Below are 21,750 nucleotides of genomic sequence, written 5' to 3'. Positions count from 1 at the left end.
TTCATAAAGATGATTTATTTACCTAATTAATGGGCAACTTTACAACTGCAAAAACACTAAAAGGACATTGTTCTCGATGGGCAAGTCAAACAACCGCAAGGAATTTCAACCAGGATCTTCCCGATTCCCCTTGGGATCAATGGATGAAATGTAAAATCAAGAAGTCTGCATAATTTCGCTGTAAATCAAGAATAAGAAAGCAAAGAGATTTTATGATAGATGACTAGAGGCACAATAAGTACATCATGTGCCATGGTAGAGGCAGTGGGGTAGACGGCATATAGTAAAATCTATTAAGTTTTAATTCCACTCAATTTTAAAAATGTAATAACCTAACCCAACAGACACCCACCTAATGCAGACATGCTTTCTTAAAAGCAAAGCAAATCATGCAAAACCAAGACAGTTTAATTAACAAAGCTTTTATTTAGCAACAGAAAATCTGTTGATACCCAAAAGAGTGTTAACAGGGAAAAACATACCTAAAAATTACAGCAGCTATCCACAACATGGAAAAAAAAGTAGTATTCAGTATTTGATTGTGAATGAGGTAAGGCTTGCATAGTTTGTGATGCACATGCAATTATTGTGATAGATTTCAGTTAGACCAATAGGAATATAGGTAATTATATTTAACTATGCCAAGACCTTTATACACACACACGCACACACACACACCTATAAGTGCAGAGCCAGTGTCCTTGCTTTAGTATAGTTAGAAAAAAGAGCTACTTTATCTACAGAGTCAGGGAGACTTAAGTGCAATGCTGTCAGTCTCTATACGTACATAGTTTAGGACTAAATGATATTTCAAACACTTATTTTGTTGTAAAAACCAAAGTCTTATTGTTGCAGCACTGGCCATGATCCTTGTCAGCTGCGGTAACATTTTACTGGCCATAAACTGCAGGGAAACAGACAGTTAAAATCAATTGCATGGAAGCAGATATCGAACACATACCGTTAAACACCAATTACCTGCACTAGTCATTGCACCAGAGACTGAAAACAAAGGCAAATGTTCCCAAAAGCTCTATTTTAATCCTTTGCACTACACTTTAGTATGCATGTACAAGTAGAATCGGCGTCTGTAAATAGATGTCTAGTCGATCAGGATGCTCATCATGCACTCCATTGTAGCTGTTTGCAGTAGTGTTGCCTGAGTAGTAAAATGTATCATTGACCAGCAGGAATTATGGATAAACTACCAACAACAAAACCAAGGTTGTCGTTTAAACACTCCATCTATCTAACATAAATACTTCTAAAATACATTCTAGTTTTTCCAATACATGCCTATACCATAAACGGTGGTCAAGGGCCACAATAAATAAGTGAGTTTTTGTGCTTTCTAGTTCACATACATCTGTATAGGAATATGCCTCTGGGTTCATTCAGTGTTTTAATGCCTTTGAGTCAAATTAAGCATATTTTCTTAGCCTTACCTGCTGTTCTGTACCATCTCCATTATTGTTGCACATGCTAGGGAGTCCTAGCAAAAACCCCAGTACAGCAGGTAAAGTCCAAAGGTGGTAAAAGTAGATATCCATGTGTATGGTATTTGGGTGTATTATTAATAGATGTCAGGCATGTGAGTGTAGTTCCTGTCCCAGTAGCCTTTCAAGTAGAGCCAGTCCTGAGCTTTGTTGTGAGGATTCGACCCTTGCTGAAACCACCTGCAGAGTTTTAACAAAGAGAAGATTTATTTAATATGAAAACAGTACGTGGGGATGGAAAAGAGTTAGAAGAATCACAGACAAAATCAAAACACAGACACACACACACAAAAATCACAACACTAGTTTGTGGCATCATTTTGTACAACACAATGGCATAAAAGGTGCTAGCCTTCCTTGTTCAAACCAGATCAAACACCAGTATTTTCATGAGTGCAGGTGTATCGAGAAATGTTATAACACACAGTTGCAGCTGTGCATTTTGTCCTGAGGAGGGTGGTGTAGTGCAGCACTTCACAACAGAGAAAACCGCAACTGAGCAAGCTTTGAACCAAACCTTGGGCCAAGTGCAGCGTTCCTTCTCAAGTATAATAAAAGGGGATGGCAAAGTTGAAACATAAGACAATAGGGGGGGCAATTAGTAAAACAAAGTAACAATGAGGCAATGACATTACATCATATTACTCAGGGACAAACCTTGTTTTCCATTCGTCTGTTGATTTGGTGCGATTTTTCCGGGCCATTCTCTGTTTTTCCTCAAGCCTCTTCTTCTCTGCGCTCGCCAAATCTATAAAAAGGCATGGTTACAGAGGTTTGAATACCAATAGAGATGCTATTTAAGTCAGTGTTGCATAACTCAAGTCAAGGTTGTACACTGTACCTATATCTCCATTCTCCATGGCGCGAATGTCAGGTCTGAGGCGACTATCTGTTGGGGGAATAACTCCCTCCATGTTCTTCTCCAGCTCATTTAGGTGCATAGCGAATGTGGAGAAAGCGTAGAACTGCCAGAGAGAGAATTAAATTACAATTTTTCTTATAGGAAGCAAAGACGAGAACGAACAAAATGACACAAATACATCAGCTTCCGTTATTATGAGTGGTATGTCTTTTTTAAAAATCTACAAATTGTTCTCCTTCTACCTCTCTGGTCTTCTCTTACCTTTGCTGAGTTCTCTGGTCGAGGCGTTATTTTCCAGATGAGCTCACTGCCTGGGATGACCATGACTGTCTCAGCATCAGGTGGAGGCATCTCTTCTGGCTCCTCATCCACACTGCTCTAGGGCCACAGAGATAAGCGCACGTACACACACAAGCTGAAATTGAACTTGACCCACATGGAGACAGAACGCAGGTGACTCTGAAAGCAGTAAAATTGAATACCTGTTTATTGCCCTTTTTTTCATCAGCATTCTTTTTGTCAGTCTTTTTGTGAGCTTCAAAGGTTGCTGGGTCTACTGTGTATAGACATTCAGTCCACTTGCCATATATTGCACACAGCTTCTTTTTGCTGCAAACATACAGAGCACAAATGTTACTGTTCTGACAATGCTGCTGAGTAAAATGCGCATAAACATTCTTGTTACATATCCAAGGAAGGTTAAAATCAAGAGCGACTGGACTTGGTTGAAGATACTAGAAGACGCTTCATCTCTCATGCAAGAGACTTCTTCAGTTCTGACTGACTGGTAAGAAAATTCAGCTCGTGTGTATACCCCAAATGTAAATTTGTAAAAACAGCCGCAAAATCCAGAAAGAACACCAACACTACAGGGGATGAGGAGAGGAAAAGAAAATCAAGCGCAACAACATTGTGATTCCATACGTGTCTAGAGTATCAGAGAAACTCGGGAGGATTTTCAAAAAACACCACATCCCTGTGTTTTTTAAACCCAAGAACATGCTAAGACAGATACTGGTCCACCCGAAAGACCGCACACCAAAACCCAAAGCAATCTAGTGTATGCTGTACAATGCAGTGAGGAATGCACAGACCTGTATATTTAGGAAACTAAACAACCCCTACACAAACGCATGGCTCAACACAGAAGGACTTACTCCTCAGGTCAAGACTCAGCAGTTTACCTACATCTGAAGGATAAAGGACACACGTTTGAGGACCACCAACATTTTAGACAGAAAGGATGGATGGTTTAAAGAGGTGTCAAGGAAGCCATTACACCTGGGTTGAGAAGCCCTCGCTTAACAGGGCAAAGGGCCTGAGCCACCACTTATCCCCCACTTACAAAGCTGTCCTTTCATCACTTCCCAGGTAACTTAAACGTTCATTTTTGGCCACAGTTGAAGACGCTAACGATGGTCATTTAGACTTAGCCTCCGGTTGCTCTAACAACCGTAACGACTGAACACTGTTACAACAGCTAGGAGCAGCGGTGTGATGATCTTGGCAAACGACCCCACAGAGGTAAATAGCCGAGTTTCCCTACCGGTCAGCCAGAACTGAAGAAGTCTCTTGGATGAGGGACGACACGTCTAGTATCTTCAACCAAGTCCAGTTGCCCTTTATTTGAACCTTCCTTGGTAACTGTGACCTTGATGACTGAACCTTCACTGATAAAGTAATTTACAATGTAGTATTTGATTGCACCTTTACATTACTTTCAGACAATATTAAACATCAGATGAATAATGATACCTATAAGATACCTTTTATCTAGGATGTATCCCTCCACTTTATGGAGCTCTTTTCCAAAGAGGCCACAGGGCTTGAACATCATGCTGCATCTCTCTCCAGTCCTACCACAGAATGACAAGACTGTTTAACAATTCTCTTTCACTATTCTCCTTCTGCGAGCTGAGGCTTTCAAACATTAATTATCCTGCTCTTCTATTCTAACGGCAACTGTCCCAGTTCTGCTCCCTTCATCAATAAGCTGAATCTGAAAGTAGATCACCACTCCACTGCAGAGCGCGGGAAAAAGGTCTCTGTGAATGCAATGCACCAGGCGAACATGCATTTGTAGACAAGCAGACACACAGAACAGCACACAGAGAACTTCTTTAGTTACTTGTGGTTGATCACTTCCATGCTGCCGTACTGCTCAATCCAAAGCTGACCGACAATGATATTGTGGACACAACAGGTGGGGTTTGTCCAGGTGTAGGCCTCGTTATACCTGCAGAGACAAAGAAGCAAAATGTACCAAAGTAATAAGATGATGCTAGGAAACATAACAGACAAAGCAGTCTTAGCCTGTGTACTCACTTGGGCAGCTCTAGTGTGATGATTCCCTTGGGCTCAGCTTCTATGCTCTTTCCCCAAAACTTGACTTTAGGGTAGATGGAGCCATGGAAGATGAAATCCTCCTTGAGGCCCTCAGCTTGAAAGGCACTGACCGGAGGGTGATGGCTTACTTGCTCTGACACCCACCTAAAGCCCAAATCATCTCTGATGGAGAACAGGGACATGTTTGGTTTTACAGTCCACTTAAAAAACCAAATCTTCATTAGATGCAAAATGTTTTGTGTATAGGCGTGCTCATGAAAAGGTGCATTTCAGGCACTGACGAGTCCACTGTATTACCTGATGAGCTCATAGGTCTCCCCCAGCAGTGGGTTGAAGGGTTTCCCAGTCCTCTCCCACTGCGATGCTACAGCTGACACAGCAAATGCTGCAACACACTACAGAGCACTGACTTTACAGGTAAATTAAATTACAGGTAACTAACGCAATATTTGATAATGATCGAAAATATAATAAACTAATAATATAAACTATTCAGTCTCATAATAGCATCATGCTTTTTTATTCACTGATGGCACAACATTAAGGTATTCATGAATGGCTGGAATTTAACTCCACAGTAATAACTGATTTAATTAAAAAAAGAAATGTAGTCTTACACGAGAAGCAACAAGCGAGATATCACTTTGGAGATTGGATTAATATCTGTTTTTATTTGAGAAAGTAAACCTGGGCATTGTGGTACCTTCATCCTCTCGACAGAGTCTGTTGTGGCATTGGCCTGGTGGATGAGGTAGGTGTGCTCCATGTATTCTGTCAACCGCTGGAGGAAACTCAGAGGCTCATTAAAAATCACAGGCATGGCAATCTTTGACAACTCCTGAAAAAGATGTTGGAGAAGATTAAAAAAAAAAAAAAAAAAAAAAACTGAGGACACATGGACAATGGATTGTGTTTATTACTACTACCAGTATAGGTACAGCTCTAAAACAGGGCTGAATCCCATCTTTGTAAAGCATACTGTATATGGTGTATAAATCAGTTTGACACATGTATATACAGTTAAATACAGTAATATCAGACCTGACAAATTAAAATATTTCTTTGGTGTTTGAGATATGGATTTATGTATACTTGAGGCGTAGTCAACATTGACAGTGTTTCTGGGGTGTTGCAAACTGACATTATTCTATCTATTCTAACAATCAACTGTAATATCTGAGGTTTGGTTAAGGCTGTAGGTGGAAAACCGTGATGTTTTGTCTGACTTGAACACACAAACCTAATGCAGTGGTTTACGATACATGGGGTAAAAAAAGATTTGGTGAAAAAAGATAGGAGGCATTATCACTCAACACACCCCATACCCCATGTGTGTGTCTGTATATTCATCCGTCTTCCCACTGAATTGCGTATACATGAATCATTAGCCATATATAATTGGGGAATGAAACATTAATAGATGTTACTAAATGTAATTAAGTCCAGAGTGAGGACTGAGATCCCTTAGGACTCCAAGACACTGATAGTAATGAGTATACTCCTAAATCTACCAGAAGTTCAGGAGGAAGAACAAAAACTAATTTATCACAATTACCTAACATTTAGTCTTTGTTCAACAGGCCTGCTCAAAAACTATCAAGTCAGCAATCATTTTCTCCAAACAGCGAATTGAAGCACAGCAAATAAAAAGGTAAATCTGCTTGAGAAGAATTGTTCTCACCATGCCGATGCATTTTTTCAGGATACTCCAGATGCTGACCTCATTCCTGGAGAACATTGGAGTCGGTAGAGATGTTCTGTAGGACGGTGGTATAGAAAGACAGAATTACATTGAGGCAGAAGATTTCTATCAGTGCCCATATCATGTACCATAGAATCCATCTACTTGTCAATACAATACAATTTGAACTCTATCAATGGGAAATCATTAGATTGTTTATTTTGTTTATTTTAAGGTGTGCAATTTATAGCAGGCAAACACTGATGGGCATGTGTTCTGGTCTCCTTCATAATCAAAATTATTTACTGTTCTAATAGGCGCTGTTCACAAATCCAGTACTAGTAAGTATTGGGTAAACCACAAATTTAAACTTTTATTTTATCTACTGCATGCAAAGATCTTATACTATTTAAAAAGCTACAGAGCAGATAACATAGCTTGAACCACCATTTGGGAACAAAGTCACCTGACACCTGTAAGGTAATGAGCTTTCAGCTGGTCTGGTCAAGACTCAGGCAATACCCATGAACAAATGTACAACTGCGCATGTGTGTATGTGCATGCATGCATTCCTTCAATTATCAATTTTGCGTATGAAGCTTGGCTTTATAGCACTACTTACTTTTACAAGACAATTACATTTGCACGCCGTTTACATTAAGTAAGTTAGTTCTCCTCTAACTTACACACATGCTGCTGCTTTCCGGCTCCCTCTCAAACTTCGCCTTTGCTACTTGACTAAATCTGGTCTGTGCAGTGACTGAGTTTATCTTCCAGCTTTGCTAACAGCTATAGTGTGGCTGTTTTACAGGTATACTGACTGGAGGCAGATGGTGTCCTTGTTTAAAAGTGAGTGCTGAGGCAACTACACAAATAAAAGCCATTAGTTCAGCTAAATAAACAGAGAGGTGGTGGTGGTGGGGGGGGGGGGGGGGGGGGGGGGGGGGGGGGGGGGGGGGGGGGGGGGGGGTTGCTCCATCTGTAGGATGAGCAGAGCAGTGATGCATGGCACACTAACTCTGGCCTAGTTTGTGTTCCATCAGCCATGGCCCAAAAATGTTTTTTTGCATAAAAGATTTCCTTCATTGGACTTTTTTAAAAAAAAAACTAGAAAATGAAATTCTATTTCAAGTAAATGCTATCTACTACTGTACTTGTACTGTACTTTTTTTAGATGAGATGCTCCAATTCTACCAACAAATTTCCCCCAGGTATCTTAGAATATGGTCAGAAATCCTCATTTTCATTCCCCCCCCTACAAAGTACAGATAAAAAAAACTTTTAGTAGATTGTTGTTTAGCAGAGGCTACTGAATCACAAGCCAAGGTGGAAGTAAGACAGGATTTTCTATAATGTGGACTAAATCAATACTTGGTATGCACTTCTTACAGAGAAGTGTCACAGTGAAATGACTTAGGCCCATCTACAGGCAACCAGGGACAGACATATCTTTGAATGACAGGAGTAATTCACAATAAACCTCATAAATTTTTAATGCACCACACACAGACAGACAGACAGACAGACAGAGAGAGAGAGAGAGAGAGAGAGACAACCAGTCTCCAACTCCTACTCTGAGCCAGCACATGCTAAATTATTCATGGATCACTTGTTGGATTAAGGAAGAGAGGCCAAGCCAGAATCAGCATCCTCAAAATGAAATAGATCTTCAAATCTTCACGAACCCACCCCACCACCGCACACCAAGCACTAGGCATTTGCTTAAAGAGTTGGATGTCAGGAAAAACAAAACAGGCTTTTCTCTGTGGATTGGGTGCTCAAACAAAAACACCTGACTGCATAAACAGAAAGGTGGTATCTCATTACACCAACTCTGCTGCATTTACTGGCCTATCCTCTTGCTGATTGAGGTCTGCAACCTGTCAGACTTGCATGCTAAAAAACTCAAATGTACAATATTTAAGTTGCTCAACAATGTAAAGTTATATTCTCCTGCTAGTATCTCAAACGAAGCCTTGCACATAATAAAACAGTGAATCAGTTGTCTGCAGAGTACTCAGCATGGCCGACGTTACATTTCCACTCGTCTCTTTGCCATCATTTGAGCCAGTAAACAAGCATGACATCATATAACTGGTGCATGTCCCACCTGTGCTTCTTGACTCCATTGCACTGGGCTGGTTGGTTGCCATGGTTACCTTCCCCTGACATTCCGGTAGGTCCCCTGAGTGCTCTGGGATGGCGGAGGCTGCTGCGAAGGGGGGTGTCTCTCCCCTCGTCCTCTTCACAGGAGTGACTGGCCACAGACAGGAAGCCGCTCACAGAGAGCTCCGACTCCGACTCTGTGGGATGATGACAGGGGGCAGGTGCCAGGTCATGCCAAGTACACCAGGTCAACACTCACACACACATACATCCAGGTTCAAGCGGCCGCCTCAGAAAGCTGCAGCCTGAACAGTACACTATCCGCAAATAAGCACTTGCGAGTTCCTCTCCAACCTACCCCTCCCTGCTGCCAGCCAAACCCCACCTGAGGATTGTCTTCCAATGAGAGGCCACACAGAGGTTTCATTTCCTCCAACATTGTTTACTCTATGCTTGTTGGATGCTACTCCTCCCCTAGCCAGCGTGATAAGTGACATTACAGGTACAGTCACATACACAGAGGGGAGAATAGTGTGGGATTTGTACACTATCTGATGTATATGCTAATCTGAGTTATGAGTGCTTATTGTAAGTGCATGCACTTGTATACTGAAAAATGTGTTGATAGATATTTAAGATTCGGGACACAGCAGCTGCATGGCTGTACTGTATGTACTGTGTTCAAGTTGGCAGCAGGTACAACACAGCTTCATAAACATCATCTAAAGAAAAACGCATGACTCAGCTCAGCATGTCAAAATTCTCATACATGCTGAGCACAATTTTGAGTCTATGGGCAGAGAGTCTCCGGCTAGTAGATAACTCAGGGCTACGTATGAATAATGCAATGAGAAAGATTGGTCCATAGTGCACAAACATGTTGTAGAAGAAGTCTACGGTGCATAATCACCACAGTGAGGCTTATGGGTATACAACCACACACACTAAAGCTGTATTTCTTAACCATGCTTATTATTCTGTAAGTGAAGTGAGAATCGGAAACTGTGAAGCAGTTTGATACTACAAACAACATGCTCTGCTAGAGGGGATTGTTCTGACACAAGTATGTAAATATGGGTCACAATTAAAAACGAGCTTTGAAGAGTTTACATTCAGTGTTACACAAAAAATGCATTGTGTTTATCCTTGAGGCCTGACAAACGTGTTTCAGTGTCTTGATCCCAAAACATTTGCAAATTAGATTTTTTTAACATTTACAATTGTGCATTGTTTATATCCATGTTTGCAAGCTTGCACTCTTCTTCTTCCCTGATGGCACATTGCCACGCATCTTGGCGCTTTATTGGCATCAACTATCAAACAACAGAAGCTCAGGAGTGTTGCGTTGTCTGCACGCTTGCGCCCATTCATGATACTGGTCAATACACTGTATGAAAAACTATATGTACTGTAGTAATGTACTGATCTCATGCAACTGTCCACCTAGAGGCTGCTGACCTGACAAAGCGTCATAGAAGTCATCTTCGTTGAGGGTACTGTGGGTAGATGACCTCCTGCTCTTACATGGGGACTGTTCGTGGCGCTCAGTGGCCAGTGTCTGCAGAGCCTTTGTCAGAGCTTTGTTCTTCTCCACCTCCTGCTCTAACTTCAGGCTCCACACCTGCAAATACAGCACCACCAGCCAAATGAAACACACAGACACATCCTAAAAACAAGATAAAGTAAATGAATAGAACTATGCTCATATATACAGTATTTTGATCTAACGTGTACAGTATAGAGTGATGCGGGCAAATTTGTGATTGACTGATTGATTGATATGAAGGTATTGATCTGCTTCTGTGTCTGCAACAATGTGCGCGTTTCTGTGGTTCTATGTGCAGTCTGAGTCATTGTTCTAACCCTGCCCACAGATCTGGTTTCCTCTAGTCGGAACCAAACACCCCGGTAGCCCAGGATTGAGTGTCCCTTCAGAGCAACCTGAGCCAGGCCACTGTGGGACAGACCAGATCAGTGTTTCTTATTCTCTAATGCTGCTTTTGTGCTTCTTAGCTAAACAGAAGACAGGCAACTAAGCAAAAATCCACAGATGCTTCCAAAAATGATATCGAATGAGATAATGGCTATAATAACACATTTTTCTTAAAAAGACAAAACTTTAAAAAGGGCATGTTTTAACTCAATGCATTTGTAAGTATACACGGTCAAAAAAAGCATTCACAAAGCAAAGAAGAGTCACTTTGAGGCAGGCAGTGGGGTTTGAGAGAAACACAAGCTTGTAAATCACACTGTAAATCTAGGCTGCAAAGCAGGGCCAACATCTTCTATTAAAGTTCATCCTCATCACTTATACTGCCTGAAGTATTATCAGTTGTGTGCACAACCTTGCACCAAGAAATGCCTCTACCGTCAATGCATCTGCTGATGTGCTCAAGGTGGGTTATGAGACATGCATGTCCCCAAGCGTATGTGGCCCACCAATTTCCCTTTCAGATATGGGGCTATAACCATTATGGGGACAATGTTTCAGTGATTACCATGGAGATTTTAGGTTATCCACAAGGTCAAAAAAAAATTTGGTGGAATTTAAAGACTTCTTTAAATCACAAGATAATATATAAAACACAGTATATGGATAATTGTCCTGAGGGACAGTCCCACTGCAGCTCCATCTATATTCTGGGAACATAAACTACTTCTGACTCCTGTGTGCTAGAGATCAGCCACACATAATGGATGAGGCAGTGAAAACACTGAGTGACATATTTACCTATTAGCTGATTTGTTTCCTTTGATCAGCAAACTTCAAGGCTGCCGATCCAGCCATTTGTAATGAATATTGATTGATTCCAAACCATGCATAATCAATTGGAGTACCCTTAATACCAGCCAAGTGCTTATTATGTAAATAAAATGACTGAAATACATAATGTAAACCTGATTTCTTTTTGTGCCCAATACTTGACTCTGCAAAGCCTTATTATACATATAGTACAGAGGGTAGAATGACTCATCTGCAACAAAATGCAAATCCTACTTCTGCAACACAGAGCAATATTAACACTTCAGATCAGAATATTTCAAGCTACATTAAGTTTATCCCAACCAAATACACACATCTGATGTAACCAAAAACCCACAATCACAGTAAGCCCTGATCACTTTATCTACCTGAATCCTCCATTTGTCTATGGAAAAGACAACTACTGACTTGTTTTCTATGTTTTTGTGATTTTTTTGTGCCAAAAGCTCACAGCATGCTGTCTGGCACCTACAGCCAAGGACACACTTCACACTTTCACTCTTGCTGTCATCACACTGGCTTTACTCCATGTTCACCTCCTTTAGGTCATGTTCTGAGTGGAAATAGAAATACAGTATCAGTGTAGATGTGCAGATTCTGTTCAGTGATTTTCAATTCTTATTTGGAAAACCCACAAATGTTTTGTAAGATCTGTCCTTTCATATGAATACAGAAAACGTCACAGGTATTTCTTTTATATTTCTTTAAAATTCAGTGGCAAGTTGATGCTAATTAAAACACATTTTAAACTAAATCTAGTGGTTACAAACTCAGCATGATCTTATTGTTCTAAAATGTCTGTGCTGTTACCATCTGCCAGTGCACCAAAATGTGACCTCTAATGTGCTTCCAACACTCTGACGCTGGCTACTAAGACCCATTTGACAAATCAAATGTGTCTCCAATTAAAGATGGCACCAAGCATCTTTTTAAATGTATAGGGTAAAGTAAAGTGAGCTCGCTGTGTAGAAGCCCGTGTAAACACTTCCTTTCCCCAGCACTTGGCTTAGGAACCCATCCAGGGAAAGAACACTTTGTTGTGCAAGTATCCCAGCCAGCTCTTTTGCTCTCACTGCATCCTCTCGCCTGAGCACAAACAGCGCTATTTTAAGCCCTGCTGAGACTGTGTGCAGTAGCTGTCGCTGAAGCCTGCGAGGGAAGCTTCTCCCTGGCAAACACCCCAAAGGGTACAGCTTTTATTTTGTACTAAAATTTGCTTTCTCTGCTGAAGGGGAAGCAAATCTCAAAGAAATGTATTATAGCTCTATATAGTACTCTGTAAAAGCTATACTAACAGTAACTGCATATCAAACTGTAGATGACTCTATGAAGGCTGGGAGCAAAGAAAGTAAAATCAAATTATTCGAGCATGAAGTAAGCATCGTTGAAGCAAAGAAATGCAGTAACCAATTACACAGAAATACTCCCTACCGCTATGTATAGTACATACACACACACTTGGCTAATAGGTCATAATTCAAAAAGATAAGGCTGAATATACCCTCTCTCTCTTCATAGACGGATTTATCTATGTATGACCTGACAAAGAAGAAAGTCAGTGCAGCGACCAACAAGAACATTTAGCTGTGCCCAGTGAAGTCTCTCCTGGGTGAGAGATGACAGTCAGCGGGTCAGTTACCCATGTGGCAATGGTTAAAGTAAAGGTCAACCGATGGTTCGTGTTCCCTCCAATCCCTCAAGGGTTTGAAGGGCAGTGTGCTTTCTTACAGTCTGTAGACAAAAAAAAAAAAAAAAAAAGAATCACTGCAGAGAAAAAAAAATAAAAAATAAATAAATACCGTGTTGCCATTCTCCTGCCTTCAGAGCAATACAAACTGACACATCAGCTTATCTGTATGTCACCACTAAGTGGTTTCATGCTGTAAGCCCCCATTTGTTTTCTTGACAGGTGTGGAAGCCTGCTGCTTGACAAAACACCAGGAAAGGTTTTATAGAGCTACTGTGTGTGTGTGTGTGTCAGTTACTGTCACAACCCCCATGAGGGTTTCTGCCCAGGACCGTCTAGTTGCAGCTCAATCTTCATAACATTTTTGTGAAGAAGCAAAGTTAGCAGCACAAATCACTCCTCTTTAGATGCCATGTAGTCACCAACTACTCATACTGTGCCCTACATGTACTGTATAAATGTGGCACTTACTAGCACAACTCAGTTGTGCAGCAGATGCTGAAATGGGCCAGACCACATATACTGCTGAAGGGTAACACTGTAATTGTTGCAAAACCCTATGAATCCTGCTTCTCAATTCCACATCTGCCCGAATGTCAAAGCACAATTACAATAGCACATGCCTACTGTATGTTATGTACTGTAATAAAACAAATGTGTGGCAGCAACAGAGACATCTGTCATGGGACAATGGAAATGTAGGTTAATACTGCCTAATGCAGCCAATCTCAGCAGTGTAGGAAATATAATCCAGTTAGTGCATGCAGTAGCACCATCTTAGCATGAGACCAGTGAATGTAACATGCTTGTTAAGACATTTCCTACTTATTATACTATCTGGTTGTCAGAAATTAATTCAGCGCCCACTGTTATGACACTTTCAATGCTTCTTGGGTGATGAGACTGCAATGAATGTTCTCAGCCTCCCTGTGATAACAATGGCAGGTTATTCCTTGTGACAGGACAGCAGCTGTTGCCAATTCATACTAAGATAATGTGGTTTGGCAATGCACACATCACTGTGTAAACATGCTGCATTTGGGCATTGTTGTGCAGTATTATATCCGTCAGACTTTCAAAGCAGCGTTTTACTACATCTGATGCAAAATGTATTCAGTTATCTTCACCTTATTATACAAAACCACATGCATGTAAACCTTCATTGCTTCAATATTAATACAATCTTAATTATATGGTTTCAAAATAAGACAGTTGTTGTACATATCATACTATAACAAGAATTCAGAAGACAATATCAGCATTTTAGTGTGGTACTTTGAGTGCCAATATAAAATGAATTGGTAATGAGAAAAAATGTGAGACCAATTTAAGATGTCTCATTTCTTATTTTGATTGCTACTGTACAGGGAAACAAAAGGAACAACTGCTGTGTTGAAGTGGTTAATCCCACAATCTTAAAAGCTTAACTTTAAGTATCACCATATCAAATAAGTCCTCGATGCAATTTAATCTATCCCTCCCCATGCTCTTACTTTGACACAATTCATTACATTATAGATTGATCTCATTAAAAAGATGCAATGAGCGGTGTAGCGTTCAGTAACACTTCAAACATTTTCGATTTACCACTGATTTAAAGTATGATCATTAAATCCATAGGAATGACCTCCGCATATTGATGAATAGCTTTCGCCTACGCAAATGCTTCAGACCAACCTATCTACATCATATGTACAACACTAAAGAAACATCGGACTAAATCTAGTCTGTGCCAAACTTCAAACACCTTACACCAAGTCATCAGGGAACAGTCCACAAACACAGCCAGACATTTAACTGAAAAAAAACACGACGAGATACAAGATGATACAACTGTTTGTACCTGTGCAGACACTGGATGAGAGGTTGTCACGGTCTCTTCTTTCTCCTGTGCTCAGATGCTCCGGCATGCGGAAGTGTGCCTGCGAGCGTGTGTTTTCACTTTGTGAGGGTGAACGCATGTATCTCCAGCTGAGCCTGTGAATATGCACGCACTTCAGTTCCCTCGCTCAATGCACAGCCTTTCCCTAGAGCGGGAGTGTGCGGATCCAAATCCACTCTGTCTCTGTGTGTGTGTGTGTGGACACACTGATCTGCAAGCTGAATGCAGACCTAAGCATAAAAGCGGATCTTGCCTGTGTCCTTCCTACAGACATGCCAGTGATTGCCACACTGTTCTACTGCTCCCCCCCAAGGGCATAGTACAGCCACTGGGACAGGGACACACACACACACACACACACACACACACACCCCCCAAACCAACCTGATTGGTATGAGGGAGGTAATGTAAGGGGGAGGAGCTTGTAATCATTCAATATAATTTATTCAGCCAATAGGAGCACAACACATGAATGAAGGTATGGGAGTGAATGAGATGAAGATTCATACATGGTCAGTGGGCTGCAGCCAAACTAAAAAGAAAACTATGTTTCAAAACAATTACATCAAGTGCAAGATCGCAGAAGATTCTATACTACTAGATTAGATGTCACTTAAAATGTGTAATGTCTCTAAAGTGTGTCCTGCAATACTGGACAGTTTCACACTCATAACAAACATTAAAATAATACAGTATATGTGATAAACTATTGCAAAGTTTTTATGGTTCTGGCTGCATTTAATTTGTGAATTTAATGTGTGAGGCATGGTATGAAGGTGGAATATAGCCCAAACCCCAAAGGCAACTGTTGCCAACCCTGTACATGCTGATACAGGCTTGATTCAAATGATGAATTTGTTTCGCTACCTCCTCTTGTTTTGACAGCAGTTCAAGGCACAGGTGGAGAGCGGCACAGGTTTCACCGGAGAGCACACTCGTCTCTTTGGCTTTCAGTAAAAGAGGGGCAGCCAATGCTTTCGGGAAAAAAAAGAAAAACATATTTTCAGTATAGATGTATACATTTGCAACTAATGGTTATTTTAAATACTGATTAATATGTTGACTATATTAAATGATCCAATAATGAACCATTTAGTCTACAAAATGTCAAAACAGTCAAGGAATGCCTATCCCATAGTTTCCCAGAACCCACAGCGAGGCCTTCAAATTGGTGGGTTTTTTTTGATGGACAATCAAAAAGGGCACTAATTTTGGCTCGTAACACTTCATATCCACACAATGCCTACTTGTGACCTCTCATTACAGGTTATGTCTGTCTATAAACTATAAGCAGTTAAGCCAAACAGTGATGTTCCCTTCTAAGATGATTATAGTTGAATTGTTTGTAGATGTCTTGAGATGTACAACTCTAAACCAAAAAACAAACAAACAAAAAAAAAAAAAATGGCAATGAAGTCTGAAAAATTTTGCAAAGCTGAAATGTTTTTACCCTTCTTGTCTCAGTCACTATTTTCCTTAGATTTATCTTGAGGGGTCCAACCAGGAAACCACTGGTTATGAAAATAGTTTGCAACTAATTTTCTGTCTATTTCCTAAACAAAAAAAACAAAAACAAAAAAAACCCATCAATTACCTGCCCCCTACTCTGATAGGCTAACACTAACCCTAGCCCCACTCCAACCAACGGAGGCAACAAGCGCCAGCCCACAGAGGCAGACTTGTTGAAAATCTGTTAAAAAATAAATAAAACGGCCACTGGATTAACTACTTCTGATTTCCAGGACACCTACCACAATTCTCGTCATTCTTCACCATCGATAGAAATATCGACACTTCACTCTCCAATTTCTGCTGGAAAGTGTGGGCTGCCTGCAAGAGGACAGGAGAGAGACACCCTTACATATTGGAAACCTCCTCCCTGAAGAGCACTTATTCTGTATGGCCACCTAATCATACACTTCATATAAAAGTTCTGAATTTAATTTTACCTGAAGGGCTTGCGACAGACTCCTCACTGTCACTTCGCAATCACCAACTGCATCCTTGATAACCTGTTCTCGGGTGCTGTGGCGAGTGCTATAGGATGAATGTGCCTCAAAAGCATCCAGCCACCTCTGAATGGACAAATATCAGTAAAATGTATAATGTTGCAGATACACTGAGACACGGTCAGATTCTTTAGGGAGGTGGAGGTATAGCGATCTCATCTCACTTTTCTTATTGCTATTGAATCCGTCTTTGAGGGGACCTTAAAGGAAAGCTCAGTGTCATCAAAGCACCGGAGCATGAAGAAGCAATGATCCCATGGTTTGACCTAGAATGACACAAGATTGAGCTTACTTGTGTTTGCTGCTCTTGATGTCAAACATCATCAGGTTACAAGTACGTGATCACAACTGAAGCATCAAAGGACGGAGCATGCTTGTGCGATTATAATGAGCCCTCTAACCTCTACTACAGTACCTACCATGCAGTAGGCCTGTGTTAGAGATTTGAAGCCCTGTTTTCTCACACCAGCCAGCACATCAGCCCTAGAAAAAACAGACAAGAGAGCACCTAGACAAAGGCATATTGACGTAGCATCTAACCACAGACACTCACAGTATAAAATAAAACTCCAGCAGTAATCTACCTACAGTACATATGTAGTCATTGTTTAAAGTTTTTACTACATGCTTTGTGAACTACTACGTATGCCTCCATCTCCAATAATTTGGAGGAAATTAAATTTGCTTTTTACTGAAAGGTACTGCCTGGCTAAATGTCACCTTTTACACAATCAAGGATGGAATAGCAAGAGAGAAATTTCTACCATGGCGACAACAGCACGGGTACAGAATATACTATATGTACATACTATACTTTTTAACTTAAGAAAACTGCACACATATAAAGATGCTCACTGTCTGGGGTACCAGGAGAGAGTTCCATCCTCAATTACCACCCAGTGGGATCGCCACCCAAGAAAGCGTGAACTCTGTCAGAGACACACAAAGTCAACAAGAGATAAAGTACGTAGCAAAAGTAAATCACATAAACGTATGAATACATCATATGTAGATGGGGAAAACAAGATACTATTTCTTTATTTTAAACGCTTGTACAACTGATCTTTTTTCATAATAAAAAAAAAAAAAAAAACACAACTAATGAATTCACAGATAACACTTGAAGACATGACATACAAAACACTGAATCATTGGAAATAAAGGGTGTAAAGGGACTTTTTGTATATAATAATGGTGATATTGTGTGTTGAGTAACAGGGAAAAAAGTAAAGCCTATACCATCAAATGTAAAAGGGTTGGACAAACAACATTGCCTGACATATTAAGTGTAGAAAAGAATACACTTCAACATCTGGGTACCTTCCAAAGAGTGCCTTCAATCTTCTGCACCCCACTGCTCACATCCTTTGCGGGAAAAAAACAATAATTGACTCAGACTTGTGTACAAGTCAGTCAGCCTGACTGACAGCGCTAAATTGTTTTGGCAATAAAACACTCAACTCTGTTTCTAATACAGTTAAACTTGCAGTTTCAGAGGTAAATCATATATTTTTTTATTTACTTAACAGCTTAGTGCTTTTTTTAAAATTTCCACCATGACTATTCAGTGCTCTGAATTGATGCTGTGCCAGGCTTATCAGCCATCCAAGCAACAGCACGGGCTGCTTGGCTTTTTCTCCACAGTCACCAGACCTACAGTGAGCATGTATAGAGATGTGTGCAAAAAGATTGTTGTGTGCACCTATATTTAAGCAGGGAAGCCCACTTTTTCCTAAAAGAGAAAATGCTAACATCCAATTTGTGATTAAGGTGCCTGGCACACCAAGTGTTGACTTCTAGTAAAAAATAATGTGCTATTCATTCACGGAGTGCCGACAATTAGAACGTTTTATCTTCTGGGATGAGCTCAGTAAATTTCACAGAAATTTGCTCATTAGATTTAGATTTTTTCTAGCTAGTTTCTGGCCTGACGGTGGTGCTATGTGAGGCCACAGGATCACTAAAATAATTAGGGATTATCCTTTGTGGACCATGACTCAAATAACAAATTTTAAAAGCAATGTGGTGTGGAGCTGATAGCTCAAGTTGGACAGTGTGACTGACCGAATGACTGACTCACAGTACATACATGCACTCAATTCTTACACATTACTACATTATATGCAACGGGGTAGAGAAATGTGCTAGTGCACATTCCTGTACATTATGTCTTTCTAAGACCCTGCCCTTACCTTATCTTGATAGGCTGCTAGAATGAGTCTCAGTTCATCACTGCGGACCAGGTCTAATGCCGTTTGGTCTGCAACACAATCGGCCATATAATAAATTATCACGCAATACACAGGACCAAGACAAGCAGAATATATTGTAGTATTTACAAAAATGTGTATTCTTTGAAAACAAATTGTGATGGACTCTAAAATCACCAACCATTGTAAACATTAATGCAATATTAGAATGGAATAGCCAGAATAATTAGAGATAATGTTCAAAGTTAACTGATACAGACCACTGTTGTTTTTAATGCTGGAGCTGGCTCCAGACTTGAGCAGCCTTATCATGCACTGCTTCTGCCCTCTGTAGGCGGCACAGTGCAAGGGCGTATTCCCCACTGGGTCCCTGCAGTGAATATCTGGAGCTTCTTTTCCACTGAGCTGGAGAAAAGAAGGCAGTTTAACAACAGAAAACAACAAACCGAAGCACATGCCATTTACCTCTTTAATACATACAACTTTGTGTTGTCTAATGATAAATAAGCTACCTTGACAACTGCAATGGGAACTTATCCATATCTAAATATCCACCTTAAAACAGTCACACAATGCACAATTATAAGCAGATTCTGGAGAATCTGCTCTGGTCTGCTAAAACAGGGCAGATCACTAGGACATTTATCTTTTCTGTCTAGGAACTTGGTCGCCTAGTAAGATCGTTCACAAATATATCAGACATATTGTATTTTTGTGACAAGAATCAGCAGGAATATTAAATGTAATTCTGTTTGTGTGTCTTAATGCCAGAGACAGCGAAACCTGTGAAAGGCACTTGTTTAAATCATTCTTTAAGTGAGAAATGTGCTGTCAAAGTGTGATATATTCTGCCAAAGATCTTAGAAAGGTCAGAAGCTAACCAGCTTAGACAGTGTGGAGATGTCCCCCTCCCTGGCTGCTTCCAGAAGCTTCTCCTCCCGCCGCCTTGTCTCTCGCCTCTCTGCAGCTGCACAAACACTACTTGAGAACAAGGGCAGCTGATCTACAGTAATGAGAAGCCATAAGCAATTTAAAAAAAAAAAAAAAATAGTCCCATCATTTCATACCCTCCAGCATTGTAATGATTTCATCATCTTCTGTGACATCTTTAGGGATTTGAGCTGTTCCATTGATTATGTTGGAACAGGCATCATAGCGCAGCAGCAACAGAACAATCTCCTTAAGGGTCCAGAGGAAAGAAAAAAATTAAAATCTGACCATCACCTGTCATCACTCAAAGGCTTCATGGGGGGAAAGGAAACAGTCTAGGAAAGTGATTCCAGCTGACTTTAGGTTGGCTGAGAAGTAGTAACAATGCAAACATCTTATTATGAAGGAATGAATTCTATTCAATAATGTTTTACCTTCCTTCCAGTGTAAGCTGCTTTGTGTAGAGGAGTGTCACCCATGTTATCCTGCAAATTTGCATCAGCACCTGCCTGCAAATATGTTCCATATAATACATTTCATTGGCTGCACATATGCACATATAGACATGATATACAGAGTAAAAGGTACATCAGCCACAGCTCTCACCTTGAGTAACTCCTCCACAACACCCCTGTGTCCAAAGTAACAAGCCAGATGGAGGGGTGTCCATCCTGAATTGACTGTAGCCTTTGCTAAAGTGACAGAAAAGAGCATTAACACTCTCCTAGCTACCTGGGGTCACGGTAACCGGGTAATAATAGCATTTTCTTTTTCACTTACATTTGCAGTTGATGTTGAGAGAGATGCTGTTGTCGATCCTCGACTGAAGGAGCCTATGAATATGAGAACAACTACCCTCTTTAGCATAGTGGAGAAGCTGGTCTTCAAGTGTGTCTGCCTCCATCAGCACTTGACTTCCTTTGGCCCAATAATAAAAAAGGTATTTTTTATTGCTGTCCAAGATATGAATGACGAAAGCGAATAGATCGCCTTGGCTGCAAAGTAAGTAAGTTAATGTTAAGTAACTTGTCTGCATGGTTTGTCCGTCAGTTTATTATGTGACTTAGCTAGCCTATTTACTATACTTTAGCTTCAGTCTGGAGGGTTTAAAGTGTAACTTACAGAAAGACCAACAACACAATGTTCCAAAAACATACCATGGGCAAATTTTCCTATACACTAACTAATTAGCTTGTTAGCCAGAATGAGATAACGTCAAACTTACAGGTGAGGGGTTTTCAACTCTTAATTCACCCAACTTTCGCAGACTTTGGTCTGGTGAAGTCCCAGTTGTGAGACACCACACTTCACAGCTGAAATTTGATCATGTCAATCAGCTGATGCCGTCGGTAGCCATCATGTGACCAGACAGCTGATGAACGGCTGTGGGCCATAGACTGTATGTGTGGCTAACTTATGCAGGGGCGGAGCTGTTGGCAGCCCCTCACATATTTATGTGCCCTCAAACAAACAAGAAAGCAATCCAACAAATAATATAGTCATAATACCAACAAATAAACAAGTAATGCAAGTAACTTCCAGTGATTTTTAGCTCCTGTGGGCTTTTAAGAATCATCTTCCACTGCCCTAGCAAGATGCCAGTGATGCCTGTTGGCTAAAATAAATGTTTTTGTTTCCTTTTCATACCAACAATTTATTTATTTTTAGGTCAAAGGCAGGGTTGCCCCTGATCGGGCTACTTTTTATTTAATTGGGTGCAGAAGAGTGCACATCTCAGCCAGGTGTGTTTGGAGGTGTGGGAGTGCAGTGCAGGCAA

The 21,750-nt window shown here is 40.6% G+C and overlaps 1 protein-coding gene across 6 annotated transcripts; it reads right to left on the bottom strand.

The window, feature by feature from the left end:
* Positions 1 to 401: 401 nt before the first annotated feature.
* LOC123972957 (oxysterol-binding protein-related protein 1-like) lies at positions 402 to 21,353 on the bottom strand. 6 transcript variants are annotated; one of them, XR_006825512.1, is made up of 29 exons: positions 21,199 to 21,350; positions 20,754 to 20,968; positions 20,580 to 20,665; positions 20,408 to 20,482; positions 20,111 to 20,222; positions 19,925 to 20,010; positions 19,304 to 19,448; positions 19,026 to 19,093; positions 18,154 to 18,198; positions 17,689 to 17,762; positions 17,253 to 17,316; positions 16,998 to 17,099; positions 16,774 to 16,899; positions 16,576 to 16,654; positions 15,692 to 15,798; positions 9,950 to 10,112; positions 8,496 to 8,688; positions 6,386 to 6,461; positions 5,408 to 5,542; positions 5,002 to 5,099; positions 4,684 to 4,866; positions 4,487 to 4,594; positions 4,125 to 4,214; positions 2,841 to 2,967; positions 2,620 to 2,736; positions 2,338 to 2,461; positions 2,154 to 2,244; positions 1,446 to 1,676; positions 402 to 904 (listed from the first exon to the last, which is right to left on the bottom strand). XR_006825512.1 is itself a non-coding variant. In XM_046052735.1 (28 exons), the coding sequence occupies exons 2-28, from the start codon at positions 20,875 to 20,877 to the stop codon at positions 1,574 to 1,576; spliced, it is 2,901 nt and encodes a 966-aa protein (XP_045908691.1). In that variant the 5' UTR covers positions 20,878 to 20,891; positions 21,199 to 21,353; the 3' UTR covers positions 1,022 to 1,573. The 6 variants fall into 6 exon arrangements, 4 of the variants coding, with proteins under 4 accessions (XP_045908691.1, XP_045908690.1, XP_045908692.1 ...); XR_006825511.1 differs by lacking the exon at positions 402 to 904 and adding an exon at positions 1,022 to 1,159; XM_046052735.1 differs by lacking the exon at positions 402 to 904 and having other exon boundaries at positions 1,022 to 1,676; positions 20,754 to 20,891; positions 21,199 to 21,353.
* Between the last annotated feature and the right edge of the window lie 397 nt (positions 21,354 to 21,750).

The sequence above is a fragment of the Micropterus dolomieu genome, linkage group LG06, assembly GCF_021292245.1.
Source record: "Micropterus dolomieu isolate WLL.071019.BEF.003 ecotype Adirondacks linkage group LG06, ASM2129224v1, whole genome shotgun sequence".
NCBI classification, from domain to species: domain Eukaryota; kingdom Metazoa; phylum Chordata; class Actinopteri; order Centrarchiformes; family Centrarchidae; genus Micropterus; species Micropterus dolomieu.
The sequence above is the reverse complement of the archived record's forward strand: the minus strand, read 5'-3'. Positions and strand labels throughout refer to the sequence as shown.